Consider the following 27,250-nt stretch of genomic DNA (forward strand, 5'->3'; position numbering starts at 1 on the left):
CGTAGAAATCATTTCTTATGTTGTGTATGGGTGTTTGACTGACTGATGACTAGATGACTGAATACTGAACAGTGGATTGTTACAACGACTATTACAAACAGCTTACGAGAAGATAAGAATAAGTATTCGTAGTTAATTTGATATCTTATTTTGTAGCAGTGAATAGACGGTTTATAAAATTTTGTACGTTATAAAAGACATGGAAAGAGCAGCAAGAACATTCTTAAATTCATTCAGCTCCAAATTGTAAGTACGAAGTTATTTCTAATCCAAGTTCTCGTGAGTCAATTCTTTCAAGATCAAATTATTTTCCTGTTCATTCTGGACAGTCATTGCTTGTAAACATTTTATCTCGTAAGATTTGGTATATGTTTTGTTCATATTTTACTAGAATATATAAACCTTTTTAATCATGTGATGTTAATTGGTCAGACTAGAAGCAACACTCATAAAATATTAAATTAATGTCAGATATTTTATAATGAAATTTAGGCTCATATATGTATTAAAGGTTGGTTTTATGAGCTCAAGGACATAGAATTATTTGAAAGAAAACTTATTTCTTGTCTGGTAGCGAATAGCCTAAATCTTGTTTCAGTAGGACTAAATTATGTCCTAGTATGTTTTTCTAATACCAACACTTCATATAGCTTAGGCCTACTTAGTTGGTTTTACATATTTATATAAGCCTAAAGCTTATAGTAACTTATTGAAATTCTTGCTTAGCCTATTTGGGTAGTTTTTCATCCATACAGAATGTAGTAAAGATCCCGATTTTGCCAACTAGGGAAGCCATGTGCAGAATATGATAAACGGTTGTTAGTTTTATATCGCTCAGTTTAATCATTGATATTTAATATATTGAATAACAGAAATATCAATCTGTAATAATATAAAATACTAAATGAAATAAAATTGATGTTTTTGAAATGTAAAGAATTAATTACTTAGGTTTAATCACTCAGTGTTTTATAGTATTAAGGGAAAACATGAGACAGAAATTTGTATCTGAATTATATTTTATTGTAGAGACATAAAAATTAGTGCATTCCGATCCTTAATTAACTTAGTTCTTATATCTATTCACCAGGAAAAGTTATATTATGTATGAAAAAACATACAAAATCAAAGAAAACCACATTACTTAATGTTTGGTAACTACGAGGGCTGTTAATAAGGTAAGGAATGTTTTGGAATTTAAAAAACCAAGTACAAGAACAAAATTTGTATTATGTACATGGGAAAGAGGGACTCAAATACTACTTTTCTACATAATCACCATACAAATTCAGGCACTTATCATAGCGGTGAACAAGCTTTTGAAATTCCTGCGTTATAGATGCGTACCTAGTGCTCTTCATTGTTGTCAGCACGCTGTGTTGCTAGCCAGGTGTTCATTTTCGGAAACAAGTGACCTGGAGCAAGATCAGGACTGCAGGGTGGGTGAGGAAAACTTCCCAGTTGAACAAGATCAAGAGTTCTTGTGTACGGTTTACCATGTGAGATCGGGCATTGTCATTAAAAGGAAAATTTTTGCTGACAATTTTCCTCTGCGCTTTGGACAGCTTTCCTAAGGTTTTGCAATGTTTGGCAGTACTGCTCAAAGAGTTTATTGTTGCGCCATGTTCGAGAAAATCAATAAGAAGGACACCTTGCCTGTTCCTGTTCTCATGATCTTTTTTGCTGACAAAGTTTGCAAAAATTTCCTTGGTTTGTAAGGGGGAACTTGTGTGCCCCCATTCCTTGGACTATAATTGGGTAGGGTACGATAAGCGGACCCAGTTTTTTATATCGAAATTGGTAAACAATATTGATTAATCATAACCATCGATATAATAAATCTATACTAATTAATTATTTTGAACAATTAACTTGAATAATCTATATCAACAGCTGTAAACACTTTCAAATAATACACATTAGGTAATATTTCAATTTTACATAAGTAAAATTTGATTATTAAAAATGGCAGTAAATTTTAGAAAACTACACGACATTGCTTTGAAAGATGATAGGACGTGTTTTTCGTGGCTTCAAAATGTTGGACTTGAAAACCCCATTTTGTGAAATTTGTGGGAAAGAAACAACTGTAACTGTGAGAGGAGCAAATATGGTCGTCTTCAGTTTTCCTAATCTTGGTTATAATAATTTGTTTGATCACTGTAAGTATTAAATTCATATTTTAATTTAAAACATATGATTGATATTGAGGACTATAGATACTTTTATATCGATTGATAGTCTAGGACTTGAGATGTGAATATTAGGTATCGATGATTACATTCTTCGATATAAAAAACCGGGTCCGCTTATCGTACCCTACCCATATAATTTTATCTCACAATTCACATGTTTCACCCGGGTTTCGTCTCATATTACGATTCAATCCACCCTGACTGTGGTAGGCCTCCAAAAATGTCAAAGTTGCCCCCATTCGTTGTTCTTTATCGTGTCACGAATGAAAAAACCCATTGAAAAAAAATTAATCCAATAATAGGCTACTTAAATATATACTATACAGCTTAAATTTATTTACATTATTAATTCCAGTTTTTATCGAAGTTGATGGGAATAGCCTGTTTTATTGCGTCACTTTTACTCAGTACTAGGGGAACTAAGTCTGAATCAAAGTCAGCACACATGTGATAAGTTAATCATAATCTTCATCACTCTGTTCTATACCAAATTCATCTGTCTTTTTTTTAAGGATACATCTGTAGTGGATATTGTTTGTACGCTGATCACACTCGATCTTACTACCCTAATATTTACATTTATTTCTCCAGAATACCGTCTGTCACACGCATTATATGTCCAGTCTTTTTCTTAATGTCGAAAACTAACTTTTTTATGGAAATCTTCTGCGATTTGTCTAGTTCTTTTATGATTTATTTCTTCCCTTGCTTTTTTCCTTCTGCTTTCTTCAATTCTTTGTTTGTTTCTTTTTTTCTTTTGTTCATAATCTAGTCACTACTTTCTTGTGACGACTGCTGGGACTTCTTATGTGTACTCTTTCATACATTCTCTATGTACTTTAGTTAGAGTTCCAAGCCAAAATTGGTTTTTTAAAAGTGAAGGTACATTGTCACTGTCTGTTGTCTGACATGAATTTGGCTGATGTTTTTCTATGGTTTGCTCAAGAAGGGGCTGTGGTTCCATCGTAACTTTTCTATCTAGTCGCTGTTTACCACATAAAGGTTATGTGGTTACGTTTGATTGTGGGATTCTTTATCATAGAATTGATGCTTTCACTCTTTCTAACTGCATCTAATGCAAGACGGTCTTCATGTTTGTAGGCAAAAACATATTGGGTACTTTGGGATTATAACGACCACACCCAGACATGAATCGTTATTTGACATTTTGCTTCTACTGATTACTAGATTAGCGTAGAACAATATTTCGTCAATATAAAACAAAAATTGTATTATCGCAAACCCCTCCCCATCCTCAGACAGAGGTCAAAGTCGAGCGGTCTAGTAGATAACGTGATTGCAGAGTCTCGCCGCCCGTTCAGCTGGTGTGTCGCTTTGCTGTACTTCCGTGTTTTACCTCTACATTTCTCCAAACACAAAAATTCAACAAAAACAAACATTACCAAACAAAAATTAAACTCTATTGAAAAAAAACACAACAAAACTTGTTTTTATTCTTGATCACACTCCACCACCCAAAATGCGAGTGCCTCCGGCCATCAGCACAGGCTTCGGGTGCTGCCCCGCGCTGATGTCAACGAAAGAAAAACATCCTTCGAGATAGTACCTATCAGTAAAATATAAAATTCTAGAGGGGCTGATCAGAAATATAAATTGAATTGTAATGGAAAGGCAATTATGTACCATGCAAAAAACTTAAATAATCATGTGATGCTGCGCGGCCTGCCGTAATCGGGATTCTCGAGAAAGATAAGATAACAGCGACAACAATACCGATCACAATACCTGGAAATGCTTGTTGATTGATGGAATGTTAGTTCTGTTACTCAACTACATCGTTTTATAACGTTCTAAGTTCATTAAAAAAAGTTTAAGCATTGGGGACAAGTTTAATTTTGTAATTAAAGAGTTGTTTTTTTCGTTCTATGATGTTTGTTTCTATAAATTTATATTTCTGTGTTCTTCATACTAGTGTGGTCGGTATAATCCCAAAGTACCACATATTGCTTTGCAACATCTATGAAAAATAGAATTAATAGAAAATATATATTATATTATAGAAAAAATAGTCAGGTGCTTGTTATTACCCTAGTATCATTGTTAATTATAGTAGTCTTCTGGGATAAAATGGAACAATCTAGCTTTCGTGCCACTTGTCATGTTAAACTTGAAATTATAGTTATAAAAAGTTAAATAAATATCAAGTATTTGGTATCGAATTGTTCAGAAAACAACATTAGCATAATAATATTAATAAATAAAAAATATTTTAATTTTCATGACTAGTATATATCCTTAAAACGGATATAACCTTCCATCGTTTATTAAAAGTAAGTTTTTTAATAGCTGCCATTTTCCAATATGGTAAATCACCTTCATTTTTGTTATAGAATATCCATATTTTATTATGGTTTTGGGAAAAAACACATTTTTTCTTTTTTTTTCAATTTTTGTTTGTTTTGACAACAATTTTGAAGTTTGTCAATAACAGCATGTTCTTTGCAAAAGTTTACTCTCGCAACAGTTGTTGCTCTACAACTGTTATGAAATAATTGCAGTAATGTGAACTAAGATTGTCTAAGAGCTTAAGATTCTAAGGAGAAGGAATATTGAAATCTTAGGTTATGATTTTTTTTTATCAAATATACCTTTGACTTTCCAGATAAGTAAGTTCATACGTTACATTAGACTGATTGTGTATATCTCCAGTATTGTAATGGTGAGATTTTTTGCAGGGAGGAGCCAGTCCGCACACACCTCAAGAATGTGTACGCGTGTCTCACAATGTCAACAGTGGCAGCGGCGGTGGGCGCATACGTGCACATGTACACGGAGCTGCTGTCTGCAGGGCTGCTCACTGTTATAGCAGCTGTCGGCTTTCTCTTTGCTCTTATGTCGACACCTGACAATGGCAAGAACCGACAGATGAGGATCGGCTTCCTGCTTGGTTTTGCTTTCTTTTCAGGTTGGTTTATTTTTTTTTTGTTTAAAGTTTGTTATTGACATGGTAGGTTTGAAAGGATAAGATTTAGGTCATTTGTCATTGTTATATGTTACAAAATGTACAACACAATGGTTGTAATTAATCCCCTTTACCAGGTGTAAAAAATGTAATGAAAAAAAATGTGCTTAAAACTTACAACATGCGCTATACTATCACCTGTGCAGGTGTATTTGTGCTCTTGAATTATGTGCAGTGACAATGCCTGGATTCAATTTCTCATGTCTGAATTTCAAGCTTTTGTTTGGTATGATATATTTATTTTTTTTGGTGGCAGTCCATTGCCGCATGTTATAGGTTTAAGTACGTGTTTATGTATTTAATTTGTTACACCTGATGTAGAGGGTAGATTTCAACCCTTGTGTTACAGTATACATTTTGTATCATGTAACAATGGCAAATGTCTAAAAACCTATTGTTTTTGTGTTTTGTAATGGAAAGTGTAGTCCATTACAAGATTAAATAATCTCAATTAACATTGTGCAATGTTAAATATAAACTCTAAACCAACTGTTTGTAGTGTTTTCCTTAAAACAAACTCTTGACATTGTGATCACATTTTCATCTTTTAACCTGTTGAGTCCCGGGTTATGGCAGCACAGGGGCATCTGCTGGCCCGGGTTTTTTCTGGCACTTGGTTACTACTTTGCATTATAGTTATTTTTTGCATCTGCATAATCATATACTCATAAGTTTTATTTTTATGTTTATTTATTTCATATTATTGATATTTCTAAATTCAAATATACATATTTAAATTTATATATATATATATATATATATATATATATATATATATATATTGATTCCAAGTGTAAGTTTATTTTTTATAAATCAATAAGACTAGGATAAACAAACTAGGAAAAAATCTAGGTTTGTAGATTCCTTACTTATTCCAGAATCAGCATTTATTCCAGATTTTGAGCTGTCAAATGGAAATATGTGCGGAATAAAGTTGGTATCATTCACCCAGGGATAGGTAATTGGAGGTAGCTTTCTACGTTTGGGGTTAGGCCTACATTCAGTTCCTTCATTACCAGTAAAGTCATTTCTGGGATTATAATTTTGAACTACCTCGTTTATTACCAAGTCAACACTATCCAAAGTAGGCTTATTTGGACGATTATTAGAATAAACAGTATCACCTGATGGTCCTGGTACTGGTTCATCGAGATAACCTAAATCGTGGTTGAAGTCTGCATCACGAACTAGTTCACTAAAAATAAAACCACCACTTCTTACACGACTGAAAATATCCACATCACTTTCGTCGTCACTATCAGATAGTTCACTAAACTCACTGCCCAATAATTCATTAATATCTTGATCAAACAACTCATGCTTACGCGAAGCCATAATTATTGTGTACAAACAACAGCAACCGGCTGAAACGCCTCGACGTTTAGAGTAAAAACAGGCTGCCAAGTATCGTAGCGCGAAACAAAATATACCTCACGAGAAAGCCAGTGTTCTCCCGAGTAACCCGGTATATTGAACGTCATTTAATTTAGCGAATTGAGTTGAAGAAAACGCAAAAATAAAACGCTCTGCGCGCGGGCCGCAGCAGTGCGGCAACGGGCCACGACTGCACACTTGCCTTAGTCGCAACTATGCGGCTACGGGATCCAACAGGTTAATAAGTGGCCTCATTTAAACGCATGCACTACTACTTTTGATGAGCAATCTGTCAAATGTATACATAAATCTGCCACTTAAGCACTAATAATAGATTAATCAAACTTGGATGAAACAGATGCAACTAACAAATATTCCACTCATTGGCTTGATAAAAAACTAAATATTAGAAACAAACTTCAGTTTTCATCTGTAATAACAAAAATATGCCAACATAATGTATCAGAGCAACATTTTAGTAAATATGCAATTATTACTTATAGCTTTACTTAACCATCAGACTTCTGTTAGATTGCATCTAACAATATAATTTTCACCAAAAACATTTAAAGCCTTAGCAGTTTTTGGCCAAATATTATATTCCTAGCGATTGCCTAAAATTGTGCTACTGACATAATATTACGCAACGTTTTTGTTTTATTCTGTTTTCTATGACTATGAAGCGTTGCACAAGTAGTTTTGACATTTTATGATTACATGTTAGCACATCCTTGGTCCTCTGTTATGAGTGTTTGCATGTTGATAAGTTCGCTGTATGTCACACGGTGCAGTCACGCGTGTTGTGAGTGGGGACTGTAGGTATTGTGACTGGTTTTAAAAATCAAAATTTATTGCATGTATCAATATAATTACTTAATAATATTCTAAATACATTTCTCCTGCACCGATACACTTAGTTCAACGCGTCTGCTACTCATCAAAAGCCAGCAAGAAGTTGTTTCCGGAATATTGTTGAAAACCTTTTTCGTCGCCTCTTGAACCACCTTGATGGAGTTAAATCTATGTTCTTTGAGCTCCCATTTTATTCGTAGAAACAAGAAAAAGTCTAGTGCTAGACCTGGGCTGTAAGGAGGAGAGTAAGGCAACGTTTTGCCATGCCAAATTTTGTCAGTAGCTGCCGCACAACAATCGCACCTTGGCACGGCGCATTGTCATGGTGGAGTTTACAATTCTTCAAAACGGCTGGTTGCACGTGCTTTATGCTATTTCGCAGGAGTGTCATTACTTGTACGTAAAATGCAGCATTTACAGTTGTTCCATTAGGCACAAACTCCCAGCAGAGTCACTTCTGGCTGGTTTATACCTTACAGTTGAAGCCACACAGAGCACAGCAAAAACCGATTTGTCACTTAAATCTGGGCAACCTTATGGATGTCCAGGAATAGCACATCACTAGCCGCAAATTTCGAGATTCTGGGGCACAAGGGTAATTCAATAGGTCTAGTCTACTACGGGAGATGACTGTTGGAGAAGGTGGTGTTCATTATCTAGGTGTAAAGGTTCTTGCTGGTCTAGACATAAGGGTGTGCCACCCTCTTGTCTGCTTGAATGGAGGGGCTGGTTCAGTCCTGGCTCCCTCTTCTTCCAAGGGGACAATGCTTGAGATTAGGGCCCTAAATTCTTCCTCATGGATCTCTACAGGAGGCCGCTTCTACCCCCACCCTTACCCATCCAGAATATCCTGTCACTCTGGAAGCAGCACAAAGGTCATTATAGGACTAGGTGCAATTTATAAACTTCTTGTCCTAAGAGAACTAAATAAAAAAACTTATGAACAATACCACGATGGATAAAGAAAAAATCAGCATGGTTTTGATTTTTTATTTTGCATACAAGCTTTTTTGCACACAGAGACCCCTGCTTGTGCCATTCTGAACTTTTGATGTTTTGTTTCCGGGTTGTACTGGTAATGATTCATCGCTGGTAATAACATTGTCGATAAAATTTTCCATTTTTCTTCAACGAGCTCCCAGCCTTCCTTAAACATCCTCATAAGTCTGTTTAATGAGTTCAAGGATCTCGGATATGGATTTCCCGATTTTAAAGCAAAACTTAACAGCATAGCTGTGCTCGACGGTCTGCTCCATGCAGGTGCGATGACACCATAAAAAATAACGCTTCACTAAAATCCACCTTTTGTCTCAATGCATGCCAGCAGGCGACTGGATTATTAAAGTGCACCTGAGTGGTCGGCAGTCCCCTCTACTGAGGCTGACCGATCGGACCCCTCTTCACCGCTCCATTAAGGATACAGTGAACCAAACTCGATACTTACTGAACAGACCCTGTATGTCCCTTATAAAGGACTAACTCTTAAAAAATTTGGTCAGAAGTATTTTTATCATATTAGTGGCAGTGAATATCGCTAATCTGAGTTAGCAGTTGTCTACTTCAGTTTTGCCATTCATGTTCGTTGGTTAATCAAATCGCCAAACAAAAAAGGAACTCAGTTGCTCTATATGTAGCATAACAGATACCCAGGCAGGAGGGTGCTTTCACCCATATTGTTTATAATTTCACAAGTTAATTTTGAAAATATTTTTACTCAGGCTTGTTTTCCAAAAACGAGAAGTAGGCTATAGGCCTAGATGTTTTTAATTGTGCACTTTTTAACTTAAGAACAGTTACAGATACAGTTTTATTTACAGTCTATATGTATAATAAACTGCTTTTATAAAGTGCAACACAGTTTTTGTGAATTATGCAAAAATCAAGATTCGCAATGTTTTAAAAACCGATCCTAAAAACTTGATTTTTGAAGATAAAAGTTTAATATTTGGGTATATGTTTAAAACTATGTGGAGGTTTAAAAATAACTCTACATGCAGAGTGATACATTTTTCACTGATTATATTTTTTCACTAAAGTAAAAAATAAATCGTTAAACATTAGCCTAAGTAATTTTTTCTTGTTATATTTTTGTATGTATATTTAATACGATTATTTTAGGTATTTCTACTTATAAAAATTATTGACCAACAAAACAAAAAAGTAACCATTTTCGTAAATAAATAATGAATGTATGATAACTTTTGCGAACAGCTAAAAATTTCCAATTATTGCTTGGCTTTTCTTGCATCTCTACACATGGATAACATCTGGCACTAAAAGAGTTAAAGAGTTCTTTGCTGTTTTTCGTAACATTGCCACAGTTTTATCTCCATGGATAAGTTTATTCATAGTTTCTACCTCCATGGTGACGATTATTGATCGTTTGTCCAGTTATTTTGGCCTTTTTAGCTATTGTGCTACTTCTTTGGGCATCTCAAGCTTTTCGTGATTGGTTCAATTTAGTTGCTTAGTCATTTACAGAAATACTCATTTTTTATTTCTTTTGTGGTGGTAGTGAGTGGTGTTTTTCTGCATATTCAATGAAAAAATTAGTGTTGTGAGTGCACTTTAAAGCAAAATACTTATTACTGTGTCAGAAAGGACAGATAAGACATTGTATTGTTTTATTTTACTTTGTAATGTGAATTGTTTTTGCATTTCTGCAGTAGTGGCCATTGTCGGCCATTGCTCGCTATGTAGATTAATATGGTTAGTGAGTTTGTAATATTTTCAGTTCTCAAGCATGAATGATCAGCCTTTTAGAATTTTGTATTTTACTGATCATTACCATCTTGAGGGATGTTTTTGTTTCGTCACCTTCAGTAGTGCACCGCAGTGATGGCCAGAGGTATTACTGTTACCCCTTCAACTACTAGTAACTTTTACGGGGTTAAAAAAAGTTTCAGCCTTTCTGAAATTTGATTGTAATCTCTTGTTTTTTAACCCTCTGACTGATAATAAGAAACTCGTAGAATAATACACTGGTTTTTGTCTTTGCGCAGCATATTTTTCAGATACTTTTTTTAAATATGCGCAAAATGCTATGTAATAAGTGTGATATATCAATTTTTATGTTTTAAGTTTCACTCCATGTAACTTTTACTTGACTTGAGATAGTAAGATACTGTAAATGTACAAAATATATAGTACTTATTTACAACACAAAAAAGTTTTTTGATAAAGATGTAAAGTATATACTACTTTTTGTGGCAGTACACATCCATATTTGTATTTGATGAATTCTTTGGACAGGAATATCAGATAATGATGAATTGTTTTCACTGTCACTATCAATTTTCACAACCCAACTCACATTCAACCGGTTTATAATCATCCAGACTACCTGAAAACAAATCTGACAAAGAAATATCATCATGTAATTTATTCACGTATTTATCAAGAAACTTGTAGAATAATACACTGGTTTTTGTCTTTGCGCAGCATATTTTTCAGATACTTTTTTTTAAATATGCGCAAAATGCTATGTAATAAGTGTGATATATCAATTTTTATGTTTTAAGTTTCACTCCATGTAACTTTTACTTGACTTGAGATAGTAAGATACTGTAAATGTACAAAATATATAGTACTTATTTACAACACAAAAAAGTTTTTTTGATAAAGATGTAAAGTATATACTACTTTTTGTGGCAGTACACATCCATATTTGTATTTGATGAATTCTTTGGACAGGAATATCAGATAATGATGAATTGTTTTCACTGTCACTATCAATTTTCACAACCCAACTCACATTCAACCGGTTTATAATCATCCAGACTACCTGAAAACAAATCTGACAAAGAAATATCATCATGTACTTTATTTACCGATATTTCACTTTCATTATCAGAACTAATATTTTAATTATCCAATAGTTAAAGTATATAATTTAAACAAAGAGGACCGCCCATTTCATAACATAAAAATCAATTATAAACAACTAGCTTACATAATATTAATAACCTAGCAACAAAGAACGTCAAAGCCATGCAGCGAGTCACCAGATGCATAGTCCGTCAACTGTATGCTGTGCGGCATTTGGATCAATATCAGCTGACAACGAGTAATATTACAAATATAAACTATATAAAATGAGTAGGTATTTATGAATAGAGGAACTTAAACGGTTTCCACGTAATAATAGCGGAAAGTTGACTGAGGACTGTGACGTCTTTATCGGTTCACAAGCGGTATTGATGAACGTCTGTGCCGTCAGTCATCAGTTGGATGGTTAAGTTTATTAGACATTAAATTTAAACATTTTTCTTTTGTCAAAACAACAAATATTGTGAGTGGTTGAAGTAAACATTTACCATAGTTTGTAAGGGACGAGTCTTTAAGTTTTCTCCTACAGTCTTACACTCTTATTGCTGATTTATACTTTGTGATTTTCATTAGATGTAAAATTGTATGATGTACTACTGCGTCTGCTGCGGTAAACATGTTAAAGTCTTCAATGTATACAATGTCAGTACACTCAATACTTTTTTTAAACACAGAGTTTCTTTTTTTAATACCCTACAAAAAATTACAACATTTGTAAAACATAGACTTTTGTGAATTTGAAAATACATAGTACTACTTCAAAATCTTAAATGACAAGAAAATTAAAGAATCCTAGAAAATGCACGGTTTTTTTTTTAAATTGAGTGACAAATTACAAATAAACTGCAAAGGCTTAACATAAAATTTTAAATATTATGTTTGCATCAAAATATTCCTGTACTGTCTGGTTCTCATTAAACAATAGGAAACATCATGTTGTAAAGTACAGCAAAGGAACTGTGCAACTCAGTGTTGGTCTGTTATCTGTTTTGATAAGATAACTTGTCAGCAAAGTCAAGCTGTTTATAAAACCTCCAGTATTATTGCTACTCTGGCAATGGCAATAACAGATATGGTAGTAATTGGGAAAAACAAACATTTTAGATTGAATTGTTATCTAATTAGTTTGTAGATAAAATGTTATGAGTTGAAAAATGTATAACCAAACATTATTATGAATCCTAGGTGCTTGGAAATGATTTACCTACACAGAAAAAAATAAGATTTTGTTTCTGACAAAAGTAAAATGTATCCTATGGATTATGGGATTTTGTTACATTAGTGGAATTGCTTATTTTTTTTTTACTAAAATGGAAAATAGTTTGTGTTTATTTTATAAGCGGTAGACTGGCTAAATACAATTATTTATCCAAAGAAAAATGTAAATTTAAAAGTATTCAGCTGTGGATTTAGGACACCTAACAATTTAACCCCAGTAATTGTTAGTAGTAATTTTATTTCTTGTTTGCAGCATTTTCTTAAAAGGGATTTTTATAAACAATAAAAAAATGTCATGTACTAAACCCATAACTAATAATAACTCCCATTGGCAGCTCGCATATAACATAAATGCTGTTGGCAACTATTGAGGAAACTCTTGATGTAATTGTTTAAAGTTAGCCCTAGGCCAAGGTTCAGTCCGAGAAACTTGTTTAATTCATATTTTATATAGCTTCAGCCATCATTTCAATCTGTCAAAACTTCATAAGAAATTTACCAAGCTGATTTTTGTAGTTTAAAAAAATCAATCATTAAAAAAATTTTAATGCTTCTTGAAAAAGCTTAAATATTGAAATATGGCTTAGTTGTTTTCTAATGTATAGTCATATTGTCAGCAAACTGAACCACCTTTATATTATACATTAATAAATTCAATCTGTGCTTTTTGTGAGAAAAACGACTGGCTCTAGAATTGATCCTTGGTTGTTCATGAAATGATGCATGTGTTTTATGATGTGCGTGTTTTATGATGCGCACAGTCAAGGTCTTTTAAGAGGTTGAGGCATAGGCTATATACAATGTTCTCACTTCTGAAAAAGTCACAGACTTGAATGTATAAATAATTATTAATGTGTTTTTTTCTGAATTCAAGTTGTGTTGTACAAAAAATTGTAAAATGTTTAACACGTTCACTCCCGGGACCTACACATGCTGATATTTCACAGTAAGCCAAGCCTCAACAATGTGCCGCTGGGAGACAAAGTGTTAACATTGTATATTATTGCCAGTGTTGAATCAATATATAACACGTTCACTCCCGTAGCCTACACATGGCTGATATTTCTGTGTAAGCCAAGACCTCAACAATGTGCCGCTGGGAGACAAAGTGTTAAAGAAATCTTTCAATTATCACTTATTTGAGATAAGGGAGACTGCAGAAATCTTGAGGAGGATGCAAATACGACCCCTGCTGTACCGATCTCAGTTATTGTAGCTTACCTACTAGACTTATGGCTGGAACGTGTGTACATGACCTTGGTATGGGACCCCTGCTGTACCGATCTCAGTTATTGTAGCTTACCTACAAAACTCATGGCTGGTACATGTGTGTACATGACCTTGGTATGGTACCCCTGCTGTACCGATCTCAGTTATTGTAGCTTACCTACTAGACTTATGGCTGGAACGTGTGTACATGACCTTGGTATGGGACCCCTGCTGTACCGATCTCAGTTATTGTAGCTTACCTACTAGACTTATGGCTGGAACGTGTGTACATGACCTTGGTATGGGACCCCTGCTGTACCGATCTCAGTTATTGTAGCTTACCTACAAAACTCATGGCTGGAACGTGTGTACATGACCTTGGTATGGGACCCCTGCTGTACCGATCTCAGTTATTGTAGCTTACCTACTAGACTTATGGCTGGAACGTGTGTACATGACCTTGGTATGGGACCCCTGCTGTACCGATCTCAGTTATTGTAGCTTACCTACAAAACTCATGGCTGGTACATGTGTACATGACCTTGGTATGGTACCCCTGCTGTACCGATCTCAGTTATTGTAGCTTACCTACTAGACTTATGGCTGGAACGTGTGTACATGACCTTGGTATGGGACCCCTGCTGTACCGATCTCAGTTATTGTAGCTTACCTACTAGACTTATGGCTGGAACGTGTGTACATGACCTTGGTATGGGACCCCTGCTGTACCGATCTCAGTTATTGTAGCTTACCTACAAAACTCATGGCTGGAACGTGTGTACATGACCTTGGTATGGGACCCCTGCTGTACCGATCTCAGTTATTGTAGCTTACCTACTAGACTTATGGCTGGAACGTGTGTACATGACCTTGGTATGGGACCCCTGCTGTACCGATCTCAGTTATTGTAGCTTACCTACAAAACTCATGGCTGGTACATGTGTACATGACCTTGGTATGGTACCCCTGCTGTACCGATCTCAGTTATTGTAGCTTACCTACTAGACTTATGGCTGGAACGTGTGTACATGACCTTGGTATGGGACCCCTGCTGTACCGATCTCAGTTATTGTAGCTTACCTACTAGACTTATGGCTGGAACGTGTGTACATGACCTTGGTATGGGACCCCTGCTGTACCGATCTCAGTTATTGTAGCTTACCTACAAAACTCATGGCTGGTACGTGTGTACATGACCTTGGTATGGGACCCCTGCTGTACCGATCTCAGATATCGTAGCTTACCTACTAGACTCATGGCTGGAACATGTATTTACAGGACTTGGTATGGGACCTCTGCTGGAGATGGCTGTAGCTATCAACCCGCAGATAGTGGTGACTGCCCTGCTCGGAACGTCCGTGATCTTCGCGTGTTTCAGCGCTGCAGCACTCACAGCCGAGCGTGGTCGGTGGCTGTACCTGGGCGGCACACTCATGAGCATGCTCTCAGCCATGCTGCTCCTCTCTCTTGCCAACCTGCTCTTTGGTTCCCGACTCATCTTCCAGGTTAGTTACATCCATTGCAAGTTACCGAAAAGATTGTTGAAGTGTGTTTCTGGAGAAAATACAAAAATATTATTGTTATATTTTAAATTTATGTGTATAAAGTATAAATTAATTACTGTTATTAAATTAAGACATTTTTGTCATTGTGATTCCGGAATGCAGTAAACTTAGAGACATCTCATCATCATAGGACTGTAATATTGCAGTGTCATACATCAAAGTGATAACCCAGCGACTGTGATTGTCAGCTTGACCTTGACCGTGTGACATTATTAACGTGTGTATTGTTCTGACTTATGCACATAAACACTATCAGTTAGGTGACACTCACTGTGCCAATTATAGCAATTATAGTAGTGCTTGTTCAATAACAAACTACATTACACAAATTTCTCTCCCAGTGTTCTAACAAAAATTAGTTGGCTTTGCTTGCAGTTACATTTTGTATGAATTCAATTTGAATTAAAATTATATTGTTTTATTTTCACCCAAATTCTCAAGACCTTCAACTTGTCTAGGAATGTGAATAATACTATTGTGTTTTATTCCTAAATCTTTCATTTAAAACACTGTAACATCTTGGGAATTTAGGTAAATGATGAGAATGCCAGATCAATGATTAAATTTCGAAGGCCTAAGGGCGAAATTTACTTTCCCTTTAGTTTAATAAAGTGTTAGGTGTTTTAATGAATATTGGACATTATTTTGGTTTTAATTCAAAATGAATGTAAATAAAAATTATAGCTTCTGGTTGTAAAGTGACAATGTCAAATGCATACGTTGTTTTATTAAAGACAAATAAATTAATGATCATGAGTACTAATTTTAAACATAGCTTGAGGAACTCACTAAATTTCTGTCGTCTCTAAACAATACATAACTCGTTTTGTTCTTGAAGTGAATATTTAAAAATATAATTTTTTTGTGCCGATAGGTCTACCTGTACATTGGCTTGTTCCTGATGTGCGGATTTGTTCTGTACGACACCCAGCTGATCATTGAGAAACGCCGGCAGGGGGACAAGGACTTTGTTGCTCACTCAGTCGATCTCTTCATCGACTTCATCGGCATCTTCCGCCGGCTAATCATCATACTGGCAGAGAAGGTGAGAATATAGAGTATTAGTAAAAGTCATACATACCGGGATAATCTCATATTTCGAGAATACGTGAAATTAATAATGTCATATAGCGCAAATATTCATCTAATTATAACAATAAATACAAATATGGTATGATATTTTGTGGATATAAATTGGAATATAATAATATGTGAAAATTGTGAATTGCAACGATATACAATGTTATAACTATAATATTCATAAATTTGGTGAATTATTTAATTAATCTGTGTAAATAGCTGCCTCTCTTTCTCTAGTGAAATAACTGTCATTGACAAAATTAATTTATAATGTTCTAGCAGTTACTCACAGCTTTGAACACAATTACATAGGCTTTACAAGTCTATGTACTTCTGGTTTTATTGAATAATATTTCCAACTGGCGTTTCCAAATTTACAATTGTTGAGTTGCCTTGATGCCACGTTCAAAAAAAAAAAAAAATATATATATAAAGCCCCTTGCCCGCCACCGTCGTAATATTACGTCAGTTGCCTGTGCGCAAAAAAGTGCCGCTGACGTAATATTACGTTTAGTGCGTTTGTCCTGTTTTATTTTGTTTCTTGACGTATTAATGCGTCAGTATATATCGTTCTCTGCATAGATCAGTTTCCAAGTAGTTTCCGTTACAAGGTAGCAGCACCAACTAAGAGGAGGTTTTTTTGCCGTTTAGACACCGCCTTTGTGGGTGTGGTCTGGCTGTCCTATCCGCCATTTCGTGGTGTATTTGCCATTACGTTTGCTAGCCTCACTGTGTTTGGACAGGCCTACATAAGTTTTAGTTATAATAGTTTTTTTTTCATTTTCTGCGCCTTTGTGCAGCGCCTTGTTTCAAAGACTTCCATACAAAAAGAATATATTAGACAGACATGGTAAAATGTCCATATTTACAATCCTTGTAATCTTCATTTTTAGCAAAAATAAATAATTCTAAAGTAAAATGTGCTTCTTTTTTACTATAGCAGAGATTTCATACCCAACAAGTTTTTTAAATAAAAAAATAAAAACTAATTCTAAACAAGTTTCAGCAACAACAAAAAATCAGCAAAATACGACAAAATCCTGTATTTTTATGTGGCGGTTAAGGGGTTAGATATATGTTTGAGAAGCCTTATTCTGTGAAAAGACGACTAAGATGGTTTTACAACAATCTTTAAATATATACTAAAAGTTAGATAGTAACTTTGTCTTTTATATCTGCATGATTACAGTACTGACCACAAATACTGCATACTAAACACAGCATATTTAATTTTGGCTAATATGTACAGTTAATAGTAGATTTTTACTAAAGCATTTGAATTTTCTTATCTGGATATTTTGTCACTCTGTACTAAGCAGTGGTTGCAGAAAAGCTTGAAATAAGAAGTGTATGTACTATCAAGCTTACTCTATGCCTTCAAGACTATAAATGTAAACAAATTGAAAATAGTGGTTAGATTAATTAAACATATGGTTGCGCTGTTATAAAACAATGTTTATACAGAACAGTTGATTACGTATGTGGATGGTTTTCTGCATCACTAGACCAAACGACATTTCACAGAAATGGAAATAACTGTGAAATTAGTGGGAAAATGCTGAAACTAAGTACATTTTCTTACAGGGCTCGTTACAATGGTTGCTATAGAAATCTACTACAGACCATGTGTTTGTCCTAAAATCCAATATTTATGTTGATTGCATCACGAGTCTAAGCGACTCTTGAATGCATTCAGTTATTCATCACAACATCAAACGCCAACATCACTTTACAAAAACCAACAGTTAGGTCATGTGGTGCTTAGTCTCTACTTATGAGGAATCCATCTGAAAGTGACGGATGAGGTCCAGAGATTGAGAAAAATGGGTATGAAAAGTTCTGAAAAAGGTCAAGACCTTGAAGTATTTTGTTTTGATCTGGAAAAACATTACCACTGCTTTGATTGCTAACAAACATTGTTTTCTATAAAGGCAACTTTGTGTATACAATCTTGGGATTCATAGTGGAAAACATAAAAAGGGTCATTCCTATGTTTGGCTGGAGGGAGAGGCTGGCCGAGAATCTCAAGAGGATGGAAACTGTTTAATTCAACATTAAAAAAAGCTATGGTCTGATAGCTTTGGTAGACAAAATCACAGTATAAACAATTTTCTTCTCCTCAAAATAATTTTGGAAAGCCATAAAACTTTTGAAGAAATACTTCTGCGACTCGTAGTTTTTTGCCGAATGACACTGATTTTGGCAATATTTAATGTGCGCTGAAGTGCCAACAGAGAATGTGCAGATTATAATACTATCTAAATGTTATGAAGACCTGCAGGAAAAGGGATCCACTCACTGTTTATAGAATGGAAAAAGAAGAGTTGGAAGGAAAAGATAACCTAAAAAAGATTAATTTTAAACAAGAAGAAAGACATAAACAAAGATAGAGTAAACTCGTTAAATACGAGGGAGATGAGGATACATGAAGACAAGACTTTAGTATCAGCCTTTTCATGAAAACTGATTTTCATGGGGCTGAAGTTAAGGTGGATTTGAAGAGAAAATCCAAACGAGGATGACCTTCTTCATCCAAAACTGCTGATTTTATGGTTTTTCAATCAACATCTTAAACTACTATGACCTAATTGTTAAAGCAATATCCGTTCCAAAATTGAATGATATCAATTCACTAATCACCCTAATACCAAATCGTTGCAAGTCATTTTACAGAGGCTTCTTCAGTGGTAATGAAGTTGAGGATGACATTGACGGCTTCAATGGTAATTTGGATTTCGAAATGTAAGACCTAGAAGTGAAAACCCTTTTCTTTAATTTCCTATTTTCCTGTACGATTGAGGAAGTTAATATATTGGATTATTATTTTTCTTGTGAAATTCATTACTGCTCTATTATGAAAACATTAGCCTACCAATGTTTTATTGTGAAAAGTTTGTTTTTAAAGTAATTATAAAAACTAGAACAGAATAGAAGAACCTTTTTTTAATTTTCTGAAAAGTAGTCAAGAGTGATTTTAATTATTTTTCATAATATTTCGTAATGGGTAGGTACTGTAAAACTAGAGAGCTATTTATTCTATTAACATTTTGTTATAAAAAGTATATTTTTTTTTAATATAATGGTTTTAAATATTTTTACTTGAACAAGCAATTGGCGCTTTATTGTGCGTCTGCAAAGGCATAGATCGAATTTCTGGTAAAATGCTATAATAATATTGTATTTAAAAACTAGTAAATATAAATTGATATTTCAGGTACGCATTACTAGACTTAAGACTTGACAATGTAACAAGAGATGTTCATCTTGTGTTGAATAATCTAAAATATTACTTTTCCTTAAAAAGCATCACTAGACTAAATGATTTTTTTTCTGCTTTCTTTCTTAATGTAAGATGTTTAAATTCCATAAAAATAAAGAAATGCAATTACTGGATTAAAAGAAAACTTTTTGTTAGTAATCAAATCAAATAATCAATTATTTACTCTGGTTTAATGCTTTTTAACAGAGCGAAAACTTTTTAGGCAATTATCTCACAAGTATCTTTCGGCACTTAGTCTAATGGTATGGGACACCGTCCATATTTGACAGGCTCTTTCAATTATTAATATTTCACAACTTCTGAGACCAAGATGGGATTTTTGCCACTTTAAATACCAGTGAGGCGTAGCCTGGGAGGGATTTTCGGAATAAGAATTGGCCTATATTCATACCAGGGTCTCTAAGAATATTCATGTAAAATTTCAGTAATATAGATTAAATAGTTTATGCGTGAAAGTAAAACAAACAAAGGCACTTTCGCATTTATAATATTATGATTAGGATGACCTACAAATAATGTTTCCTTTATTCAGATGGAATGTTTCATCAAGACCACAAACTGCATCAACAGACCTGTTGGATATAGAGGTTTAAGACTAATTAAGTGCGTAATTGAAGGAGAGTGTGTCACCAATTGAGCTAAACTACAGTTAACCATTGTGCAGTTTGGTTCATCGACAGAATAATGTTTTCTATCCACCTCATGCTTTAATTATTTCAAACAACTATGTATTCAAATTCAAAGATTCATATATATATATAAATATATATATATATATATATATATTAAAATATAATAATATATTATGTTACTTTACAGATGTTCTAACTTTCACTTATGTGAAAGTTTCTAATGACCTAACTTTCTAATGAAGTTGGATCAGAAACTAACCTGGGCACCACAATCATGTTAATATCACGTGTAAAAAGAATTCACAAGCTGTTTTCCTTTTAAAATATTTATTGGATCTGTTCCCTTGAAGTATTTAATAACTTAATGTTTTCACCCTTTTCCAATCAATTTTTAATTATAGCCTAATTTGTATGGAATCTTCTCACAAACAAAAACCATCCCATAAAGTTAAATAAAATGCAAATCAAAGCTGTTAGACTGCTCACAAATTTTCCTTGTGATGCACACTTCAAACCGTTGTTTATAAAACTAAATATGTTGACAGTCTATAATATTATCTATACAATTTTCATTTAGTTTTTTTTTTTTTAATTTAGATAATTTTACATACAAAATGAGAATTTATGAATAATTCACTAGAAACAAACATAAATGACATATTCCCTTTTGAAGACTGTTTAACACCCAATCTAGTCATGTAGTCCTAGGCTTAAGATTTTACAATAAGCTTGCTTCAGTCTTTGAACCTGTTTTCTTTAAATCGGCTTAAAAAACAAGCTATACAGCAGGTTCGCCTCTAATCCGTTTTATTCTATTGGTGAGTTTCTAAATTGTCGTAGCAAAAATATTTTTCTTTGACAACTATCACTTAGTTTAGTTCTGTAAAAAATATTTATAAAATGTATGATTCAATTGTAAGCTATATGACGCTGTTTATAAGTGTTGATAACAATGAAATATTCACTATTCGTTACTCACTGAACCTCCACTGCAGGAGTCACTCCTTCCAACCTCAGTCAAAATGTCACAAACAGTATCACAAATTTGACATTCGGAAATCCATTTTTAAGTATTACAATTATAATTAAGCAGAATCAAACTTACATTCTTGAGATGCTGTCCCTAATTTGAATGCTGTATATCAAATTGTGACCCTTGAATCCACAGGTATTTATATAAATGTGTTCACCACCATCATGAGTAAGTGATTTTCTCATCTTATGTTTAACACATCTTGTTATTGCTGAGAATGATACCTATACAAATGTCATTCTAAAAGTAAAGAACTTTTTTTCGGTAGAAATTTCCCTTCAATATAATGAGGACAAGTTAATTTATAATGTATTTCAGTGTGTCAGCTATTTCTGTACTGTTCACTTTGAGTCTAGTTTCCCACAAGCTTAACTATACTACTCAGCTCACTCAGTTGCTGCCAAGTTATCAAAATAGTAACAATCTCCATTTATACTTATATACTTTATACTTAAAGGAGTATTTTTATTTGTTCTTCATCATGAATTGTTTGTTCATCCGCCACTAAACAAGATGTACCATATTTGTTCTGGTTTCATTCATCACATATCTATAGATTCTACTAGTTTTTAAGTCTGATAGAATGAATCTCTTTTACATTCAGAAATTATATTACGTTAAAAATTCCTCTTTTGGCAGGGTTGTTAATTTTGTCTCACATTATAATATTTCACAGATAGTAAATGATCATAGCTGCTGATGTTAATATAAGACTTGCATGGTCGATTGGGAAGGTCTATGTCATGGCAGCAGAGTTGTAGGAAGTTAATCAGATCGAAATGTTCTTTACTTTTACTATGAGATTTTACTAACTGATGGTATAAAATTGGAATGGTGAAATAAATGCATAGACCACCAACCCTTACATCTTTTTATTCTTGGGTAGTAGAGTTTAGAATTCTTCACAGAAGATGTGATTAAAATGGTCACAAACAGTTACTCCTCAAGTTTGTCTTGTTATCCAATCAAGTTGGTGCTTGATCTGTCAATCACAATTATACTATTTATTTTAAGTTTGTATTTGAAAATGGAAGGATTGTGAATGAAATACTTGAACATTTGCCATTGTTCAGTGATACTAAAAATCACTACATTAAGTGTGATCTGCAATCTGATCTCTTCTTCAGATGGATGATGCAATCCAAGGTAAAATAAACAAACAATACCAGAAGGTTATGACACGCATAGATCAGGAATCACAACCATGCTGTGTGTCACCTCCATGGACATAATCGCTAGAACATGCACTTAATTGAAATCAAAACACTAAACTAAACTAAAGAATACAGCTCAAAATGGGTCTGCACTAAACAACCAGCCACTGAGAACTGACTAGAAGCAAATAAAAATTATCATCATAGTCCGGTCAAATTAGCCAAAAAATAGGGGTAACTTTGCATTAATTCCAGAAAGCTGAAAATTTGCATAGATGTTTAGGGATACCATTGTTATGAAATTGTGAAAAGTCCCCATCGATCCCATTGTCTGCAAAAATTTTTATTTAAGGTCAAATTTCACAAAAATAGGTTTTTTGAATTTTTCAGCGAAACTGTTAGTTTTATGAAAAAAATATTTCAAACGAAAATTGTAGATCATGCAATCATCTACAGAAATGCTCCTTATGTTTTTTATCATAACACTAACCATTTTTGAGAAAAAAACAATTACAAACTTTCTTACGCTGTATTGTCCATAATAAGCACGACTAAGCTGCCTATGATATCATTGGGCGTGTAATATAAGTAAAACTATAAGTCTGAGTGACTTAATACATTCATATTGACCGATAATTTCTTAGAATATGATATTAAAAAAAACAGAGTCCCTAATTTTAAGGGACCATGTGCCCTTTGAACAACATCTTCCTGTCATTCCAATGTACGAGTGACCGTTCCGTCCACCTGCTTTTCTTAAGTTCGCACCTAAATCGCCGTTAGCCTTGAAAATTCCTTAGTAGTGAAAACACATAGTTATTTCAAATATTCTCTGTTAAAGTTTGTACTGTATTCACTCAAATAATGTCGTAAGAGTGTTTTATTTGCACTAAACTTTAATCTTCAAGTGAATATGTTATTGTTGATCGCGGCATGAAGACGTTACTTAACATGAGTATTCAAGGGGGTAATCAATTTACTGATTACTTGAAGAATGTAAATTCAGCGACAAATCATGTGCAGTGTCGCAAACAATACAATAGAAAGAGTACAATTGCAGCAGCAAAAACGGCAACATGAAGAGGAATCAGCTAGTACCTCTCAAAAAGCCCTCCTCATACTAGAGCACATGTAAGTGAGCCATATTTTTCTTTTAAAAATTGTTGTTTATTTTTCGGTGACGGAGTTGAGTGAGAAATACAAAAAAGAAACAAGCACAGATCTTTCGTCGTAAAATTTGTAAAGTTAGAACTCTTTCATTTAAAGACTCAGTTAAGAAATCAGCTCAGTCTTGTTCTGTTGACACCGCAAAAACTATTGTTGCTCGCATCGAGTTTGAACACGATTTAGTTATTGCTGAAGCTAAAAAGTACCATAATGATTGCTTTGTATCATTTTTAAAGACGACCACTGGAGGATAAGTCGGCCGTCCTCAAGATGAAGCATTGTATCTCGCCATGGGGTAAAATATTTTCATATATTGAAAGTAGTGATGACTGCCAGTTTACGTTAGAAGAATTAGAAAAATATTTGTAAAAACGTATGTGTTAATAAAAGAAAAATTAAATTATGATTGAAGTTAAATTATAGTAATAGAGTCATTATTACTCACAAACTAGGACAATTAACATTGTATGTATTCTTGTTAATTATCATAATATTATCAATCAAGCTTAGATTGAAAAAACCTAAAGTCAAAGAAGATCAATGAAGGCCCTATCAACTGCGGCAGCAATTATTCGGGAAGATAATCAATCGGTTCAATCATATACAGTTTTTACATGCTATGACTGGCTGTGATAAAAACATCGGCAATGTTTTTCAAAGGGGTAAAACAACAATTTTTTTATTACTTGTGCACAAGCTTTCCAAGATATCAACACTTCACCAGAAATTCGCTTTCTTTCTGTCTGTATATGGAGCTCCAAAAAAATTACTTTGATAGACAAATTACATTACTTATCTTTTGCAAAACAAACACGTAATAAAAAAACATGTGCAAATAACTTGCCTTCCTCCAATTACAGCTACCGCTTTACCAACAGTTTTATCCTGTATATTACTAGGTTCAGTGTGTGGCTTGGTAATCAACTAGACCCAGAATAATGGGGTTGGAAGTATATCAATAATGCATTGGAACCAACCCACACACTTCTTTAACCTGCACCAGAAAACCTCCCTAATTCTGTTTTTTGCAACTGCAAAAAGGGGTGTAACTTAAGATGCGGCTGCAAAAAAGTAGAAATTATTTTGTTTACTAGCGTGTACCACTTTTTCAAGGCCAATCGTGTTCAAATATTGAATCTCCAACAGAAGAAGGTTTTTACATGAACGACGAAACAAACTGATGTATCGCTGTTAGTACAATTTACGTCTACTCAAGAAGATGAGGAAGAAGAAGAAAATAGAGAGAGAGAAGAAGAGGAAATAATTAGTGACAATAATGATGAATATAATATTTTTACAACCAAGTATAACGGGACTTGTCACTCGAGCTGTACCTGATCGACAACGACCACAGTAACAAGAGTGCAACGACTGAAAAGAAGAAGAATAACCAAAATTAATTAAATTTTACTGGAATAGACTGTGGAATATGCCTACTGGGGAAACCACATTAAAAAAATCGTTGCTAGGTACACTACCTCATAGGTGGCGTGGAAACGTTGTCCATATTATAGACAATACAGCTTAAGAAAATTTTGTAATGGTTTTTTCTCAAAAATGGTTAGTGTTATGAGAAAAAGCATAAGAAACATTTCTGTAGATAATTGCATGATCTACAATTTTTGTTTGAAATATTTTTTCATAAAAACTAACCGTTTAGCTGAAAAACTCAAAAAACCTATTTTTGTGAAATTTGACCTTGAATATAAAATTTTGCAGACATGGGATCGATGGGGACTTTTCACAATTTCATAACAATGGTGTCGTGTCCCTAACATCTATACAAATTTTCAGCTTTCTGGGAATTTTTGCAAGGGTCAATGTTTAAATTGACCGGACTATCATGGCAAAAACAAGATTGTAACATAAAAAGAAATGGAGCTTTTTTTATTATTATGAACTTCTGAAAACCATACTGTAACTCCGCATTGGTTTATTAGAAATCTCTAATCTGTTAGATTACCATAATTAAGCATGCCACAACACTGGTATGATTTGTCTATTTAACCTAGATTGTAGTTTGTATTAGGGTTTTTTATCAACCTAAGGAATCTTGGACTGACTATTACAAAAAACGTTAGTTGGACCGATAACGTTACTGAGACTTGTGGCAGAGTGTTTGCTGGTATTCATAGTCTTAAGCAATTTGCTATTTATTTACCCTTGAATTCGAAAGTAATGCCAGTGAACATGATTTTCTGCCATTTCAATTACTGTAGCATAGTTATAAATGACGTGGCGGTTGAGCTTTCGGACAGATTGCAACGTGCACAAAATTATTGTGTTCGCTTTATCTTCAACCTTAGACGATATGACCATATAACACCCTTCATCAATCAGTTACATCTACTAAAATTGAATCTACTCCGTCAGTTCCACATTCTTAGCATGTTACATTCTATTTTGTATAACAATTATTCCCCTTCTTATTTGTCTGAATCCTTTTCTTTTATTTCTGAAAGAAGCAATTGGAATACTCGACATGGAGCCTCTTTGTTTCTATTCCTGTTCACAGATCTTCTATTTACAGTAAATGAATCACAGTCTCTGCTTGTCGACTTTGGAATAATCACCCGGTCAGATCAGAGGTATTCGTAGTCAGGAGCGGTTTTGGGGGGTGCTTAAGGAGCATCTGTTTTAGGCCTCGTCGGGTTGAAAATATTTTGGCGTAGGGTATGGGGCAATGGCTATGTATGAATGGGGATGGGTGAATGTCTGTTAATTTTCTTATAATTTTTATTTATTTTTAATTCCATGATGAACCTTCTTTTCATTTTATTATTTTATATAAATATAGATTATAATTTTTTAATGTAACACAGTAATGTAGACTATACTGTGACTCTTGTTTTACACTAATAGTATCGTTTATAAATTTATGGTTAGGTGTAAGAGAGGACTTAATAGTCCTAACCTCGCCAATTGAATATGTTTTTCTTTGCGTTCAATAAAGACATTTTTCATTTCATTTCATCATATTGCACATCTCAAACCACTGAATGATGGCAAATATCCTGATTAAAACATTTTTTCCTCTTTATCTGTTGTCTCGCCTCATGGACAGTAGCAAGCCTCATAAAATGTAATTAAACATAAAACACTGCTATTAAATAATACTAAGTAATTTTGTATGTTGTAGGAGGACCGAAACAAACGCAACAACAAGAAGGAATGATGAATAACTGAAGACTGCCACGTCAGACATGACTGTTGTGGCCGATGTCATTTGTAAAATTCTATTTGTTAAGCTGTTCATTAAGTTTTATTTACTAAATTTTCATAATGTGTTATAAAAATGGAATCTTATTATTTTGGAGTGTTGAGTTTTTATTTAGTTTACTACATAAATTAATGTTTATAGGTTTAGAATATATAAAGGTGGTTTCACTATCTGCGGGTTGGTTTTGTTGACTTCCAAGATTGAATTTTCTGATGCAGTTTTTTTCAAGTTAAATATTGCTTTTCTTCTTATGTATCACAGAAAGTTACTGCTTTACTTATAATATAGCGAGTGTTCCGAAACTGCTGACTCTCGGATAGTGGAGCTACCCAGCTGGTGGTAGGTATTGTAACTTGTGTGTACTTCTTGTATATTGTATTGGTAAGTAAACATGTTTATAATTTGGACAAACTTGTGTCTCATTATTTCTTACCCTTTGTGTATGCACACCCAACTCTCA

The 27,250-nt window shown here is 33.9% G+C and overlaps 1 protein-coding gene across 1 annotated transcript; it reads left to right on the forward strand.

Moving 5' to 3' along the window:
* Positions 1-27,201, forward strand: LOC124367904 (probable Bax inhibitor 1). Its single transcript, XM_046825100.1, has 5 exons — positions 1-246; positions 4,892-5,121; positions 14,938-15,164; positions 16,099-16,269; positions 26,710-27,201. The coding sequence occupies exons 1-5, from the start codon at positions 200-202 to the stop codon at positions 26,743-26,745; spliced, it is 711 nt and encodes a 236-aa protein (XP_046681056.1). The 5' UTR covers positions 1-199; the 3' UTR covers positions 26,746-27,201.
* Positions 27,202-27,250: the final 49 nt, after the last annotated feature.

Source organism: Homalodisca vitripennis, chromosome 8 (genome assembly GCF_021130785.1).
Source record: "Homalodisca vitripennis isolate AUS2020 chromosome 8, UT_GWSS_2.1, whole genome shotgun sequence".
In the NCBI taxonomy this organism is placed as follows: domain Eukaryota; kingdom Metazoa; phylum Arthropoda; class Insecta; order Hemiptera; family Cicadellidae; genus Homalodisca; species Homalodisca vitripennis.